The 18,131-nt window shown below is 37.5% G+C and overlaps 1 protein-coding gene across 2 annotated transcripts in view; it reads left to right on the top strand.

Moving 5' to 3' along the window:
- Nucleotides 1-18,131, top strand: part of PILRA (paired immunoglobin like type 2 receptor alpha) — a 142,698-nt gene that overhangs the window by 77,421 nt on the left and 47,146 nt on the right. For both annotated transcript variants that reach the window (XM_040415191.1, XM_040415192.1), the window contains exon 5: nt 14,484-14,591. In XM_040415191.1, coding sequence (XP_040271125.1) covers nt 14,484-14,591 — 108 coding nt within the window. The remainder of the gene's footprint in view (nt 1-14,483; nt 14,592-18,131) is intronic.

Raw genomic sequence — 18,131 nt, forward strand, 5'->3', positions numbered from 1 at the left:
CTGATGTGGTGTCTGATAGGGGGACGCAATTTGTATCCAGGTTTTGGAAGGCATTTTGTAGTCGTTTGGGTATTCAGTTGTCTTTCTCTTCGGCTTTCCATCATCAGTCGAATAGTAAAACTGAGCACACTAACCAGAACATGGAGACTTATTTGAGGTGTTTCGTCACTGAAAATCAGGAAGAGTGGTCCTCATTTTTGTCCTTGGCTGAGTTTGCTTTGAATAACCGTAGACAGGAGTCAACTGATAAGTCACCATGTTTTGGCACATATGGTTTTCACCCTCAGTTCGGTACTTTTTCTAGGACTGAAGCTTCTGGTATACCTGAAGAGGAGAGATTCTCTTCTTCGTTGTCTTCTATCTGTCGGAAGATTCAAATTAATTTGAGAAAAATAGGCGAAAGATATAAATGTATGGCTGACAAGAGAAGTATGACGGGTCCGGACCTGTATGACAAATTGCTTTGTTGTGGCTTTGGGCAGGATCCCACCCCTCACAGGTTCTGCTCATTAGTTTGCTAGTGATGCTATTTAGCTTCTTCTGGAGTTCTCTGCTGATGCTTGGTGGATCTCCTGCTCCCAGTCCGTCTTGAGATAAGTCCTCTTTTCTTCCCTTTTGTTGTATTTCCAGGCTAGGCCTTAGGAAGACACTGGTTCCTTCATCTCTTGCAAGAAACCGGTTGTCTAATCGCCTGTTTCCTAGCTAAGGGTCTGTTTCAGTTGCAGCAGGGATTAGGTTCCAGTGCATGAACACTTCTACCATTGGGATTTGTTCATGTTGTTAGCAGTGAGGGAAAGGCTTAGGGTTTGTCAGGTGGTGACCATTCCCTGATCCTTAGCTGTGGGACCTAGCCTGGTGTTTTGTTACCTGTTAGTTGTGTTTGGTTTGCTTTCCTTCCCTCACCTTCCGTGACAGTAATATTGTCTGATAATTGTCTTCTAAATTCAAAGTTGTAGTCTTCTAGTTTCTGAATAACAATAGCTCCACCTTTGTCTGCTGGTCTTATTGTTATGTTTTCTGATTTCTGTAGTTGTTATTTCTTTTTTTTTAATCAATTTTCAATGTATTAATTTTGGGTTTTCTAAGATCTGTTTCTACGCATTTTCTAAATGTTGCAATCTCTTGTCCAATTTCATTTTTTGGGTATTTTTGGATTTTAATTTCAGGTCTGTGTGTTTATATATTGAGGGATCAGTGGTTGAGTTGAGAACTAGATTTTTGATATAATATTTTTTTAGACAAATTCTCCTTATGTATTTCTCAATTCCAATATATGTATTGAACTTGTCCAAATTTGTTGTGGGGGCAAACTTTAGACCTTTATTTAATAGTCTTGTTTGAGATTCTGTCAATTTAGTTGTACTTAAATTGACTATTGCGTTGTCTTCTAATATCGTGTGTGATTTCTTCTGTAGTTCCCCCCCCTCACCGTCCTCTTTGTATTTTCTTCCACCATTGTATGTTTGTGTTCTTTAGTTCTGTGTTTGACCTTATGGTTGTTTTTCTTGTCATTGATATGTGTTGTATGTATTCCTTGTTGTCCGTGTTGGTGAAATGTTCCCCCCTTCTTTGTTGTAGTGTAAGTTTGGTCTATATCTCAGATTGTATCTGTGTATTGGTGATTGTGACCGTTGTCGTTTCTGTTCTGTTGGTTGTGGTGGTATATGTCGAATTATTGGTCTGTGGTGTGGTGGAGTCCTTCCTAACAAAAGAGAGTTTATTAATACCTCATAACGTTTGGTCGTTGGAATATTGTATTGCGGTTTTGTTTTTACTTGTATTGCTATCTTCCTGTTGTGTATTTCCATTTATTAGTGCATATTTTATTATTATTAGCAAGTTTTTTGGTCTTTTTGTTTATTATTTCTTGTTCTAATTTGTCTAGTCCTTTACAAATTCTTTGTTGCCATTCATTGAACTTATCATCTTGAGGAAAGGTTTCTATTATAATTTTTATTGATTCAATTTGTTCTATGGTTTCTTCTAGAATTAGATTTCTTCTTTTTATTATCATTTGTATCAGTGTAATAGATAGTTTTTTTTAGAAATGTGTTCCATTCAATGTCGAAGTCTTCATTAGACAAGTCTTGTGCTGGATCTTTGATTAGTCTTAAACCTTTTGGTATTTGGTCATTTTTTTAGATATCGGTTTAATGATTTGATTTCCCATTTTTGTCTAAGTTGTTTGTATAATAAATTTTCTAATTCTCTGAATGTTTCTGTTTTTGATCTTTGTGTTGTGTTTAGTATATAATTATCATCACCAAAATTGTATGTTTCTACTTTTTAGCATTTATCCTCAATGCAGTTCCAGATGTTGACACCTCAGGGAGCAACACCTGCAGGGAATTTGTAAACTAAAATATAGAAGGTATATGGTGGCTCACCTGTTGTGGCAAATGGTTCTGGTGCTCCATTAAAAGACATTTCCATGAGAAAGCAGTAAAAACAAAATATAAATGGTGTTGTACCGATTTAAGATGTAACAGACAAGATCTAATAAAGGAATGTATATCACAATAACCAATTAATTGTGTTACAATCACCTATTGATTATATAAAATAGTGTATAAATTCATACATAAAATTGCAATTAAAAATTGTAGAATTTACTAAGATATTATATTCTAATATAAATATATACAAAAAGTATAAAAAATCTGAAAAATGTATGTAAAAGTATATAAAAAATAATGTGAATTAATCAATGGGTAATCCTGTTGTAATTTTAATTTATTTAGTTAAGTCCATGTAGGAAATAGATATATCCATAATTGCATTGATCAAAAAAAAAAGGGAAAATGTTCCAGTGATTTGTGAAAAATTTAAAAAGTATAATAAAAGTATAAAAATATAAAAAAAAGTTAAAAAAAAATGTCCAGTGATTGTGAAAAAAATAATAGTAGAGGTTAAAAGAATATAAACATATTCTTAATATATGGGTGTAGTTATGGTGAAAATTGGTAGGGTCAGCGCAAGGATAGTAGTGGTCGTGGATTGTGCCTCTAAGTTTCCTTTACATTTAGAAGTTTGTATCCAATGTATTTATAGTATTAATATATTGTATCAAATGGAGGTAAAAAAATACTTATGTTGGCTAAGATGTAGCTGGTTTTCCGTAATGACAGCTTTGATGTAGCTCACCTCCCGGCTGTGTCCATGCAAGCGTGTAAGCGCTTGTTCCTGAGGTCGGCGTCCCATGAGTTGGCGTGCTCTTTATTCCTGGATTACATGCTGCGGTGAAAGTGCTTACACACGTGGGACGCCAACCCCAGGAACAAGCGCTTACACGCCGCTGCATGGACACAGCTGGGAGGAAAGCTACATCAAAGCCGGCAGTATGGTAATCCAGCTACATCGTAGCCAACATAAGTATCTTTTTACCTCCATTTGATACAAAATATTAATACTATAAATACATTGGATACAAACTTCTAGATATAAAGGAAACTTAGAGGCACAATCCACTACCACTACTATTCCGGTGACCCTACCAATTTTCACTATAACTACAACCATATATTAAGAATATGTTTATATTCTTTTAACCTGTACTATTATTTTTTTCACAATCGCTGGGCTTATTTTTTTATATTTTTATACTATTATTATACTTTTTAAATTTTTCACATCACTGGAACATTTTTCCTTTTTTTTCTTTTTATTTTTTTTCCTTTTTTGATCAATGCAATTATGGATATATCTATTTCCTACATGGACATAACTAACTAAAATAAAATTACAACAGGATTACCCATTGATTAATTCACATTATTTTGTATATACTTTTATATACATTTTTCAGATTTTTTATACTTTTTGTATATATTTATATTAGAATATAATATCTTAATAAATTCTACAATTTTTAATTGCAATTTTATGTATGAATTTAAACACTATTTTATATAATCGATAGGTGATTGTAACACAATTAATTGGTTATTGTGATATACATTCCTTTATTAGATCTTGTCTATTACGTGTTACATCGGTGCAGTTCTGGATGGTTGAGTTGCCTGTTATACAACACCATTTATTTTTTTTTTTTATTGGGTTTTCAGGAAAATGTCTTTTCACAGAGCACCAGAACCATTTGCCACAACAGGTGAGCCACCTCTATATTCTAGTTTACAAATTCCCTGCAGGTGTTGTTCCCTGAGGTGTCAACATGGACATCTGGAACTGCATTGAGGATAAATACATAAAAGTAGAAACATACAATTTTGGAGATGATAATTATAAACTAAACATAACACAAAGATCAAAAACAGAAATATTCAGAGAGTTAGAATTTTTTTTATACAAACAACTTAGACAAAAATGGGAGATCAAATCATTAAACCAATATCTAAAAAACAACCAAATACCAAAAGGTTTAAGACTAATCAAAAATCCAGCACAAGACTTGTCTAATGAAGACTTCGACATAGAATGGAACACATTTCTAAAAAAACCTATCTATTACACTGATACAAATGATAATAAAAAGAAGAAATCTAATTCTAGAAGAAACCATAGAACAAATTGAATCAATAAAAATTATAATAGAAACCTTATCTCAAGATGAGTTCATTGAATGGCAAAAGAGAATTTGTAAAGAACTAGACAAATTAGAACAAGAAATCATAAATAAAAAGACAAAAAAACTTAGACAGATAACTAATACAGAAAATTGGAGTTGGTGGTGGCTGCTCTCCTATATAGCCTATGATATGGTGCTACAAGTCCAGGGAGAGGACACCCTACCTCTCTAAAGAAAATGAAAATAGAACAAGGTTGTATGGACGAGCACTCTAACAGTTGGCACACATTTATTGAAAGTATATAATAAGCTAGCAATATAAAATAGATAAAACAATACAATAAAATACAGGTGTATGAATACAACCACTATGGGGTGATGGGTATTGGTGGATATTCTTCAATATCCGAAACAGTCCTTGAGATGAAATGGTAAAATTGGTATAGAAGCCTTGTAATGGCCTAAGTGTCTATAGAAGTCCAATAACCCTAATCAAATGGCAATGATGCTTATATAGTTCCAACGGTTCTGGCAGGCTGCCGCTATTCAGTGCATTCAGTGGTAATCCCGTATCATACAAAAATACTCTAATGGAGATACACTTGCCGGCTTTTCAGCCGCTTACCTCCCCTTCGTATGCGGCTTCAGTCCTGCGGTTTGCTCAGACTGCGTGCATAGGGCCCATAGGATGCGGCGTCTCCCGTTGTTGGATACAATAGCCGGGTTTGCCGACTATAATAGCGCTTACCTTTTCTTGTGAGTGGTATACTTAGCTTTCACAGTACGGGTAAAGCGCATAGATCATCCCCGTTAGTATGCAGGGCCGGCGTCTCGCAGTGTTCTGTTTGATGCCCGCGTTGAACGCTTGCGGGATGATGGGATGGTGTTTGCTTGCGTCACTTCCTGTAGATACCGGTGGTGACGTATTCCTTGTATAGCGTCCGATAATTCCAGGCTGCGATATTCAGATGTTGAATATTATCGATATCAAAGTCCTGTTTGCATGGCCATGCAATTGAAGAAGTGTCGACAGGTATATGGCGTGAAACCCATAGATAACTAATACAGACGTATTTTCACCAACACAAAAAACTGAAAAAAAAATACACTATTAAATAGAAATCACTAATACACAGGTACAATCTAAGATACAGACCAAACGAACACTACAACAAAGAAGGGGGGAACATATCATCAACACGGACAACAAGGAATACATACAACACACATCATCAACGACAAGAAAAACAACCATAAGGTCAAACACAGAACTACAGAACACAAACATACAACAATGGAAGAAAATACGGAGAGGACAGGGGGGAGAAAACTACAGAAGAAATCACACACGATATTAGAAGACAATGCAATATTCAATTTAAAGGGCTTCTGTCACCCCACTAAACTCTATTTTTTTTTTTTTGGGGTACTTATAATCCCTATACTGCGATTTATCCATACATAATGAAATTAATCATTTTGGTTCAGTAGATACTGCAAAAAACGTACTTTTATAATATGCAAATTACCTGTCTACCAGCAAGTAGGGCGGCTACTTGCTGGTAGCAGCCGCATCCTCCTCTCATAAACACGCCCCCTCCTCATGTTGATTGACAGGGCCAGCGAATGCTGGCCCTGTCTGCATTCAAAATCTGGCGCCGGCGCCGTACCTGTCTTGAGTCGGCGCAGGCACACTGAGGGGAGGACGCTCGCTCGGCCGCTCCTTCCTCAGTGCGCCTGCGCCGGGTGTAGATGTGACGTCACCGGCGCATTGAGGATGGAGCGGCCGAGCGAGCGTCCTCCCCTCAGTGCGCCTGCGCCGACTCAAGACAGGTACGGCGCCAGATTTTGAATGCAGACAGGGCTAGCAGAGAACGAGCGCGTTCGCTGGACCCTGTCAATCAACATGAGGAGGGGGCGTGTTTATGAGAGGAGGATGCGGCTGCTACCAGCAAGTAGCCGCCCTACTTGCTGGTAGACAGGTAATTTGCATATTATAAAAGTAAGTTTTTTGCAGTATCTACTGAACCAAAATGATTAATTACATTATGTATGGATAAATCGCAGAATAGGGATTATAAGTACCCAAAAAAAAAAAATTGTTTAGTGGGGTGACAGAAGCCCTTTAAGTACAACTAAATAGACAGAATCTCAAACAAGACTATTAAATAAAGGTCTAAAGTTTGCCCCCACAACAAATTTGGACAAGTTCAATACCTATATTGGAATTAAGAAATACATAAAGAGAATTTGTCTAAAAAAATATTATATAAAAAATCTAGTCCTCAATTCAACCACTGATCCCTTAATATATAAACACATAGACCTGAAATTAAAATCCCAAAAATACCACAAAAATTTAATTGGACAAGAGATTGCAACATTTAGAAAATGTGTAGAAACAGATTTTAGAAAACTCAAAATTAATACATCTAAAATGTATCAATTAAACAACTACAGAAATCAGAAAACATAATAATAAGACCAGCAGACAAAGGTGGAGCTATTGTTATTCAGAATCTAGAAGACTACAACAATAAATGTAGAAGACAATTATTAGACAATACTACATATGAACTTCTGAAAATGTGACCCGACTAAATATTTTTCAGGGGAACTAATATAATTATGTAACAAAGCCTTAGATAAAGGGATCTTATGAGAAACAGAACACAAATTCATTACCAAGACACAACAAAGAATACCGGTATTTTATTGCATTCCAAAAATTTATAAAAATCCATTAAAACCACCAGGAAGACCAATAATTTCAGGCATTGGGTCAGTTTCATCTAATCTATCACATTATATAGACAACATCCTACAACCACTAGTAAAGAAAACACCTGCATATATCAAAGATACAAAAGAAATCATTACGATACTGGAACAATTAACGGTTGAACAACATTGGATAAAAGGAACCATGGATGTTAACTCACTTTACACAATCATTGATCACTCTCAAGGCATTGCAGCCATACAAAATAGACTACAAAAAAGCGATCAGATGTTAGATGAACATATTGAATTCATATTGGATAGAATGAAATATATACTGTCACGGAACAACTTTTTTTTCTAATCAGATTTTTAGATACAGAAAAGGGGAACCACCATGGGCACCAGATTCTCCCCCAGCTATGCCAACTTATTTATGGCAAAATGGGAGGCAGATATCATAGAACCTAAGCTGGGGGAGAGTCTGGTGCTCTGGCGCAGATATATTGATGACATTATTTTCATTTGGCAAGACACAGAAGAACAGCTACAATTATTTATAAAATAAATTAATAACAACAATAGAAATTTAAACTTCACAGTAAATATGAGTAAAGAACAAATAGACTTCTTAGATATCACAATCAAAATACAAAATGGACAATTAATGTGTAACACCTACAAAAAAACAGTAATGAAATATAGTCAAATTAATTATACATTTGAAAAAGAAGCAAAAATAATGAAAGAACAATTTTTGATGAAAGAATATCCAATAGAACTACTAGATGTATCCCTAAGTCAAATTAGCTAAATGGATAGAAACACATTTTTTACTAACAAAGAAAATAGAGAGGACAAAGAAGACATTTTACGCATCATAATCCCGTTTAATAAACAATACAAAAAAATAAAAGAAATTATAAATAGACATTGGCATTATATATTACAAGACAAAACAATAGACCCACTACTCAAAAAAAAACCTCTAAAACTCCTCAAATAACGTATACTAAGGCACCCAACTTATACCTAAAAGTTGCACCAACATACAAAAGAACCAAAACAGAAATTACACACAATTGGTTACATCTTAGAGGTTTCTTCAGATGTAGAACCTGTAGTGGGTGCAAGATTACTAAATTTCCCACAAAAACACCAATGTACAATCCTCAATAAATTCTTTCAACTTAGAAATAAAAGACAATCTAACATGTAACTCAACAGATGTAATTTATATCTTACAATATTCTTGCACCAAAATAACCTTAAAAAAAATACACATCAACAATATAAAAAAAGTTTTTGAACAACACTCTTTATCAAAACACTTTAAAGACAGTACTTACCTTTGCAGCCTTGGAAAAAGTCAAAAGACAATGGAGGGGAGGCAACCACATTGCACAGATGTCGAGAGTAGAATCGAGAAGACTTTTTTGAATTTGACACATTATTTCCAAATGGACAAGATGGAACTTTTTGGCTTCTTGTAGACTTGGAGTGGGTGCCCTTCATGGATGAGAGATCAAGGTCAGGCTGTTCTACCAGCACCTCGATCTCTCCTTTGTGGGAGGTCCCCACTCCTATATCCATCAACATCATCCTTGAAATCGAATATACACATACAGTCAGGTCCATAAATATTGGGACATCGACACAATTCTAATTTTTGGCTCTATACACCACCGCAATGGATTTGAAATGAAACAAACAAGATGTGCTTTACCTGCAGACTGTCAGCTTTAATTTGAGGGTATTTACATCTAAATCAGGTGAATGGTGTAGGAATTACAACCGTTTGCATATGTGCCTCCAACTTGTTAAGGAACCAAAAGTAATGGGACGGAATCATAATCATAAATCAAACTTTCACTTTTTAATACTTGGTTACAAATCCTTTGCAGTCAATTACAGCCTGAAGTCTGGAACGCATAGACATCACCAGACGCTGGGTTTCATCCCTGGTGATGCTCTGCCAGTCCTCTACTGCAACTGTCTTCAGTTCCTGCTTGTTCTTGGGGCATTCTCCCTTCAGTTTTGTCTTCAGCAAGTGAAATGCATGCTCAATCGGATTCAGGTCAGGTGATTGACTTGGCCATTGCATAACATTCCACTTCTCTCCCTTAAAAAACTCTTTGGTTGCTTTTGCAGTATGCTTTGGGTCATTGTCCATCTGCACTGTGAAGCACTATCCAATGAGTTCTGAAGCATTTGGATGAATATGAGCAGATAATATTGCCGAAAACACATCAGAATTCATCCTGCTGCTTTTGTCAGCAGCCACATCATCAATAAATACAAGAGAACCAGTTCCATTGGCAGCCATACACGCCCATGCCATGACACTACCACCACACCATGCTTCACTGATGAGGTGGTATGCTTAGGATCATGAGCAGTTCCTTTCCTTCCACATACTCTTTTCTTCCCATCACTCTGGTACAAGTTGATCTTGGTCTCATCTCTCCATAGAATGTTGTTCCAGAACTGTGAAGGCTTTTTTAGATGTCATTTGGCAAACTCTAATCCTGTCTTCCTGTTTATGAGGCTCACCAATGGTTTACATCTCGTGGTGAACCCTCTGTATTTACTCTGGTGAAGTCTTCTCTGTATTGTTGACTTTGTCACACATGCACCTACCTCCTGGAGAGTGTTCTTGATCTGGCCAACTGTTGTGAAGGGTGTTTTCTTCACCAGGGAAAGAATTCTTCAGTCATCCACCACAGTTGTTTTCCATGGTCTAACGGGTCTTTTGGTGTTGCTGAGCTCACCGATGCGCTCCTTTTTTTTAAGAATGTTCCAAACAGTTGTTTTTGCCACGCCTAATGATTCTGCTATCTCTCTGATGGGTTTGTTTTGTTTTTTTTCAGCCTAATGATGGCTTGCTTCACTGACAGTGACAGCTCTTTAGATCTCATCTTGAGAGTTGACAGCAACAGGTTCCAAATGCAAATAGCACACTTGAAATGAACTCTGGACCTTTTATCTGCTCATTGTAATTGGTATAATGAGGGAATAATACACACCTGGCCATGGAACAGCTGAGAAGCCAATCGTCTCATTACTTTTGGTCCCTTAACAAGTGGGAGGCACATATGCAAACTGTTGTAGTTCCTACACCTACACGCTGACAGTCTGCAGTTAAAACACATCTTGTTTGTTTCATTTCAAATCCATTGTGGTGGTTTATAGAGCTAAAAATGTTACAATTGTGTCGATGTCCCAATATTTATGGACCTGACTGTTTGTATATGAAATAGTGGAAAGTTAATATATACAGTTGCAAGAAAAAGTATGTGAACCCTTTGGAATGATATGGATTTCTGCACAAATTGGTCATAAAATGTGATCTGATCTTCATCTAAGTCACAACAATAGACAATCACAGTCTGCTTAAACTAATAACACACAAAGAATTAAATGTTGCCATGTTTTTATTGAACTCACATTCACAGTGCAGGTGGAAAAAGTATGTGAACCCTTCTATTTAATAACTGGTTGAACCTCCTTTTGGCAGCAATAATTTCAACCAAACGTTTCCTGTAGTTGCAGATCAGACGTGCACAATCAGGAGTAATTCTTGACCATTCCTCTTTACAGAACTGTTTCAGTTCAGCAATATTCTTGGGATGTCTGGTGTGAATAGCTTTTTTGAGGTTATGCCACAGTATCTCAATTGAGTCGAGGCCAGGACTCTGACTGGGCCACTCCAGAAGGCGTATTTTCTTCTGTTTAAGCCATTCTGTTGTTGATTTACTTCTATGCTTTGGGTCGTTGTCCTGTTGCAACAACCATTTTCTGTTGAGCTTCAGCTGGTGGACAGATGGCCTTAAGTTCTCCTGCAAAATGTCTTGATAAACTTGGGAATTCATTTTTCCTTCAATGATAGCAATCCGTCCAGGCCCTGACGCAGCAAAGCAGCCCCAACCCATGATGCCCCCAACACCATACTTCACAGTTGGGATGAAGTTTTTATGTTGGTGTGCTGTGCCTCTTTTTCTCCACACATAGTGTTGTGTGTTTCTTCCAAACAACTCAACTTTGGATTCATCTGTCCACAGAATATTTTGCCAGTACTGCTGTGGAACATCCAGGTGCTCTTGTGCAAACTGTAAACGTGCAGCAATGTTTTTTTGGACAGCAGTGGCTTCCTCTGTGGTATCCTCCCATGGAATCCATTCTTGTTTAGTGTTTTACATATCGTAGATTCGCTAACAGGGATGTTAGCATATGCCAGAGACTTTTGTACGTTTTTAGCTGACACGTTAGGATTCTTCTTTACCTCATTGAGCAGTCTGCGCTGTGCTCTTGCAGTCATCTTTACAGGACGGCCACTCCTAGGGAGAGTAGCAGCAGTGCTGAACTTTCTCTATTTATAGACAATTTGTCTTACCATGGACTGATGAACAGCAAGGCTTTTGAAGATACTTTTATAACCCTTTCCAGCTTTATGCAAGTCAACAATTCTTAATCGTAGGTCTTCTGAAAGGATGGGCACGCCGCCTGCTTAATTCATACAGTAAGCGGCGTAGGCACGTGACGTAGTGAGTGACGCGCCGCCCACCTGTCCTCCCATCCTGCCTCCTCCCTCCTCTCTGCTACAGAACTTAATTTTGTAATGTAAGTAATACAAATGGATTATTATATCTTAACAATGCAGGTTAGATCATAAGATTATACTACAGTGAGCGGGGTCGGTGCATTAGAATACAGGGACTGCACCGGTCCCCGCTCTCTTGGATCCGTCGGATTCGAATTTAGTAACAAGATTCGAGGGATTCGAGGATTCAACGGATTCATCGCCCCACCTCTACTTCTTATACACCGTACAGTCCGAATACAAGAGGCTAAAATCATCCATTGAAATCTAATATTACCGCCGACTGTGAAATATAGCCTGGCTGGTAATCAATCGGGGGGTGAGATTCCTACAATCCCCATTTGGGATAAGATTCCTACAATCCACGATTCAAGTTACCCGGCGATCCCCGCAGCCTGTAATCCAGGAATAAAGAGTGCACCAACATGTGGGACGCCACGTGGGACGCCAACCCCAGGAAGAAGCGCTTACACGCCACTGCATGGACAGCCGGGAGGAAAGCTACATCAAAGCCGGCAGTACGGTAATCCAGCTACATCGTAGCCAAAATAAGTATCTTTTTTCCTCCATTTGATACAAAATATTAATACTATAAATACATTGGTTACAAACATCTAAATGTAAAGGAAACTTAGAGGCACAATCCACTACCACTACTATCATTGCGATGACCCTACCAATTTTCACTATAACTACACCCATATATTAAGAATATGTTTATATCCTTTTAACCTCTACTATTATTTTTTTCACGATCACTGGACTTATTTTTTTACTTTTTCATATTTTTATACTTTTATTATACTTTTTCAATTTTTCACAAATCACTGTAACATTTTCCCTTTTTTTTTTTTTTTCCTTTTTTGATCAATGCAATTATGGATATATCTATTTCTTACATGGACATACCGGTAACTAACTAAATAAAAATTACAACAGGATTACCCATAGATTAATTCACATTATTTTGTATATACTTTTATATACATTTTTCAGATTTTTTTTATACTTTTTATACTTTTTGTATATACAGTACAGACCAAAAGTTTGGACACACCTTCTCATTCAAAGTGTTTTCTTTATTTTCATGACTATGAAGGCATCAAAACTATGAATTAACACATGTGGAATTATATACATAACAAACAAATGTGAAACAACTGAAAATATGTCATATTCTAGGTTCTTCAAAGTAGCCACCTTTTGCTTTGATTACTGCTTTGCACACTCTTGGCATTCTCTTGATGAGCTTCAAGAGGTAGTCCCCTGAAATGGTCTTCCAACAGTCTTGAAGGAGTTCCCAGAGATGCTTAGCACTTGTTGGCCCTTTTGCCTTCACTCTGCGGTCCAGCTCACCCCAAACCATCTTGATTGGGTTCAGGTCCGGTGACTGTGGAGGCCAGGTCATCTGGCGCAGAACCCCATCACTCTCCTTCATGGTCAAACAGCACTTACTTTCAAAGTTTGTCCAATTTTTCGGCTGACTGACTGACCTTCACTTCTTAAAGTAATGATAGCCACTCGTTTTTCTTTACTTAGCTGTTTTTTTCTTGCCATAATACAAATTCGAACAGTCTATTCAGTAGGACTATCAGCTGTGTATCCACCTGACTTCTCCTCAACGCAACTGATGGTCCCAACCCCATTTATAAGGCAAGAAATCCCACTTATTAAACCTGACAGGGCACACCTGTGAAGTGAAAACCATTTCAGGGGACTACCTCTTGAAGCTCATCAAGAGAATGCCAAGAGTGTGCAAAGCAGTAATCAAAGCAAAAGGTGGCTACTTTGAAGAACCTAGAATATGACATATTTTTAGTCGTTTCACACTTGTTTGTTATGTATATAATTCCACATGTGTTAATTCATAGTTTTGATGCCTTCAGTGTGAATCTACAATTTTCATAGTCATGAAAATAAAGAAAACTCTTTGAATGAGAAGGTGTGTCCAAAATTTTGGTCTGTACTGTATGTATATTAGAATATAATATCTTAATAAATTCTACAATTTTTTATTGCATCTTTATGTATGAATTTATACACTATTTGATATAATCAATAGGTGATTGTAACACAATTGGTTATTGTGATATACATTCCTTTATTAGTTCTTGTTTATTACATCTTACATCGGTGCAGTTCTGGATGGTTGAGTTGCCTGTTACACAACACCATTTATATTTTAACGAGATTTGTCAAAAATAATTATGGATCGAATCCAATTTTTTTTTTAATTCAGCGAAACGTCCAAATCCAATTTTTGAAAACATTGCTTATCTCTAAATACTACGTTGTCTAGTGAGCCTGATATCTGTCATCATCTTTTCATTTAGTAACTAAAAGGTATTACAGGTTGTCCAAGATAGTTTTTGTAAATGAAAGATAATTGCAGGAAACTTTATAAAATTTAAATAAGTTATTCTCATCCTGCCTATCGCTGCTTGTATGGTCCTAGCCTTCCGTTACTCACCACCCAAGAGTGGTGATGTTCTGTCTGTCTTCAAGCACCTGGTGCAGCCAGTCAAAGGCCTTGACAGCCATATGCTGTTTTTATACACGTGGCATGTCGATTTTAAACATGATTGACTACTATGATTCTTGAACAATCTATAAACTTTGTGAATCATTCATCTACAGAACCTTCGCCTGTTCCTGATGAATACCTGCTTGTGATCATCATTTCCATCACCGTTGCAATCCTGTTGGTTCTTCTATTTCTGATCTTGATTATCCTGAAGATAACAGGTAGGAGGATTAGTTTGTCTGTTATAGGACAACCTTCTGTATCCATCCATTTCACAAATGTGAACTTTTTGTTTCCTAGTTCACACTTCACAGTTTTATCTACTAAACTTTTCATTAGTGTTTTTAAGCTTTACCTTTTTCACTTATGTAAATCTTAATTTCATCTTCTACTACTCATCCATTATATGGCGACTCCTACACTTCTATGTCACCCTAATTTGTGTACGCATCTGATTTAAGATCTGATGCAAGGAAGCTTTCTGGTGGTTTCTATATGAATATGACACAATTTAGTATGATTCTTTCACAAATACCATATTACCAAGGTGTTGCGTCTTGGGACTAATACCCAGACACCATATGTCAACATAGGATGGCTAGGGGGTTGGTGTAGAGTAGAGATGAGTAAGTCGATTCTATCAAATCGAAATTCTGACTGAACTTTCCAAAAATTCTGATTTGTTACAATCAGAATTTCTTGGAATTTGATTACCTGTAGAAGACATCTTGTGCCTCCATAATCATGGCCCATATATATAGCTCTGTCATATGCCTGACACCTTAAAAAGTAACTGATTACTGTGTACCTGGCCTGGCCCAATAAAGGAGTATTTTGGACCCTGGATGATACTACTTTTTATGGATATTTGAGGAAGAAGAGTACGGATAGCTTCCACTACACATGTGCATCTAGGATTTAAGATTTATTTCAGTACAGGAGTATTTTTATATGTGCTTGGAGCTGTCTCAAACTCTGTATTATGTGGCTGAGGCCTTAACTGGAAATTGTAGTCATGAATGCAGTTGCTTTTCATGCATTTTTTCAAGAAAAAGAAGGCTCTCAATGATTACCCATATTATTTCTTATATGATGGAAATACTTATAGAATGTATGAATTAATTTTTGAGGTGAGTAAAAGTAGAAAAATATGTTTTAGATATAAGGGCTTATCTGAAGTGCCATAGAGAGGTGTCGTACGACTATGATTAGACTTTATGTGATTGACTCTCTAGTCAATTTATTTAGGTATTTATGGTTATAACTAATTGCCGTTCAACGGTGCAGTAAGATATTTTTCAGCCCGGTTTGGCGTGTATTACTGGCGAAATACAAATATATTCGCCTATCATCGTTGCACTTATGTGTTGAAAAGCCTTTTGTGCAAAAATAGAATTTTTTTTTAGCCTAATTGCCGTTCAGCGGTGCAGTGAGATATTTTACAGCCCAGTTTCACGTGTATTACTGACGAAATACAAATATATTCGCCTTTAATCGTTGCTCTCATCTGTTGACAAGCCTTTTGTGTAAAAATGTTAAAAAATTGGGGACTAATTGCCATTCAACAGTGCAGCTATATGTGGTGAAGCATTTTTTGCGGGCTGGACGGAATGACGTAGTGGTGAAATATTTTATGGGAAACAGGCTTTTTTGGGGGAAAATTGATGGTTGATAGTAGACTTTCTTCTGTATGAACTGAATTCCATTATCCTTTCTTTGGTGCAATTTTTTTTTTCAACAAATTTTTCTTCGGGAAAATTGATGGGTGATTGTTCAACTCCTTTTGCGGTATGGACTGAATTATGTAGTGGTGAAATTATTTATGGGAAACAGTAGTGTTGATCGAGCACCAAAGTGCTCGTGTTCTCGTGTGCTCTGGCCAAACAAATCAGTATGCTCAAGTGCTCTACCGAGCACCCGAGCATAATGGAAGTCAATGGGAGAACCCCAGGCACTCCCTGCTCGGAAGAGAAGAGGATGTCTGGTTCACAAAAAAAGGTCAGAAATTGATGGAAAATCGATCAAAATGGTTTGGAAACAGCATTAAGAGGATGGCTGGATGCATCTTGGACTCCGATTATCTATGACATACAATAGACAACCACACAAAGGCTATATGCCAAAAGCCAGGTATGTGGAAGCCAACAATATATCCATGAGACAGATAACAGTCAGCATATCTTACAATGGCAACCTTGTGCACTATGAGACATTCTAAACCAGCTCTCATCTGACTGAGAGCCAGTAAGCCTCAAAGTTTCTTCACATCTGTTGGATGGCTTGGGTGGACCTGCGCACATAGATCAATATAATTAGGGTGACAAAAAGTTTTCTGATTGTCCTAACATAATATTCAATAAATTTCTATACAGTTTTGTCATGTAAAAACTAATTTGTATAAACATGGGCATATGGGAAAGATATGCAAAGGAGCAGAATCTGCCTTGTTTTTCTGCTGAAAAACCATTTGCATGGGAAATTTGCGATCTACACTACTCATGAACAGAGACATCTATTGGTTTCATAGTCTTATGACAAGATTATTAGTCTTATCATAAGACTATGAAACCAATAGATGGCGCTGTTCACAGATGTGAAGTAACTTTGAGGCTTACTGGCTCTCAGTCAGATGAGAGCTGGTTTGGAATGTCTCATAGTGCACAAGGCTGCCATTGTAAGGTATGCTGACTGTTATCTGTCTCATGGATAGATTGTTGGCTTCCACATACCTGGCTTTTGGCATATAGCCTTTGTGTGGTTGTCTATTGTATGTCATAAATAATAGGAGTCTAAGACGCATCCAGCCAGTCTCTTAATGTTGTTTCCAAACCATTTTGATGGTGTTTCTATCAATTTATAACCTTCTTTTGTGAACCAGACACCCTATCTCTTTCATTGTATTAAATTGTTCTCTAGCACCCATAGTATTCGGCCGAGCACTGCAATGTGCCGAGCAGGCCGCTGATAGGCCAGTACAGCTGGCCCAGTTGTACCGGGCCCGGCTGGCAGGGGGGCCCGGGCAGCCTCGACATAACCAATTAATGTTTTAAAAAAAAACAAAAACCTCCACAGCCCTGACCGCTAGTCAAACGCCGTCGTACCCCCCCCCCCCTGCTTTCTACGTTTTTTTTTTTTTTAAATCGCCGCTCAGTACCTGCCTGCTTGCTCCGTTTGTATGCGGCAGCAGGTAGGGACTATTTCCTCTGTTTCGGGCGCGGAAGAGAATCAAGTCCCGGCCAGCTTGTCCTTCCCTGGCGCCGCGGAGTGATTCTTCTCCCTCCGCGGCGCCAGGGAAGAGAGTGAGAGAAGGAAAAGCACCACTGGCAGTGAAGAAAGGAAAAAAAATAAAAAATTTTGTGACACTCCGGGCAGCGAATCCAGGAATCCAGGGAGGCAGACAGCACAGCAGCCAGCGCTACTACTACAGTCTATCTACAGTGAAGGAGGAAGTGACTCTGTCCTGGGGCCAGGAATCAGGATAACAGGTATGAATGTACTTGTTTGGGGGGGGGGGGGTCAAGATCTACTGTCTGCAGGCTCACTCTAATTATTATTTCAGGCCTGGCTACCCCACTGTAGTTGAGTTGTCTACAGTAAACTATCTTTAACGAGACCTGGCTTGTTGTTTTTTTTCCACCTTTATCATTTGTTTAATCTTCCTAATTTTTTCAAAATACCACTTCATTTATTCATTAATGTTTTTTTATTACATATTGATATTAAAGAGGTCTGTTCTCATCTGAAAACAGTATTTATTTTGG

This window comes from Bufo bufo, chromosome 1 (genome assembly GCF_905171765.1).
Source record: "Bufo bufo chromosome 1, aBufBuf1.1, whole genome shotgun sequence".
In the NCBI taxonomy this organism is placed as follows: Eukaryota; Metazoa; Chordata; class Amphibia; order Anura; family Bufonidae; genus Bufo; species Bufo bufo.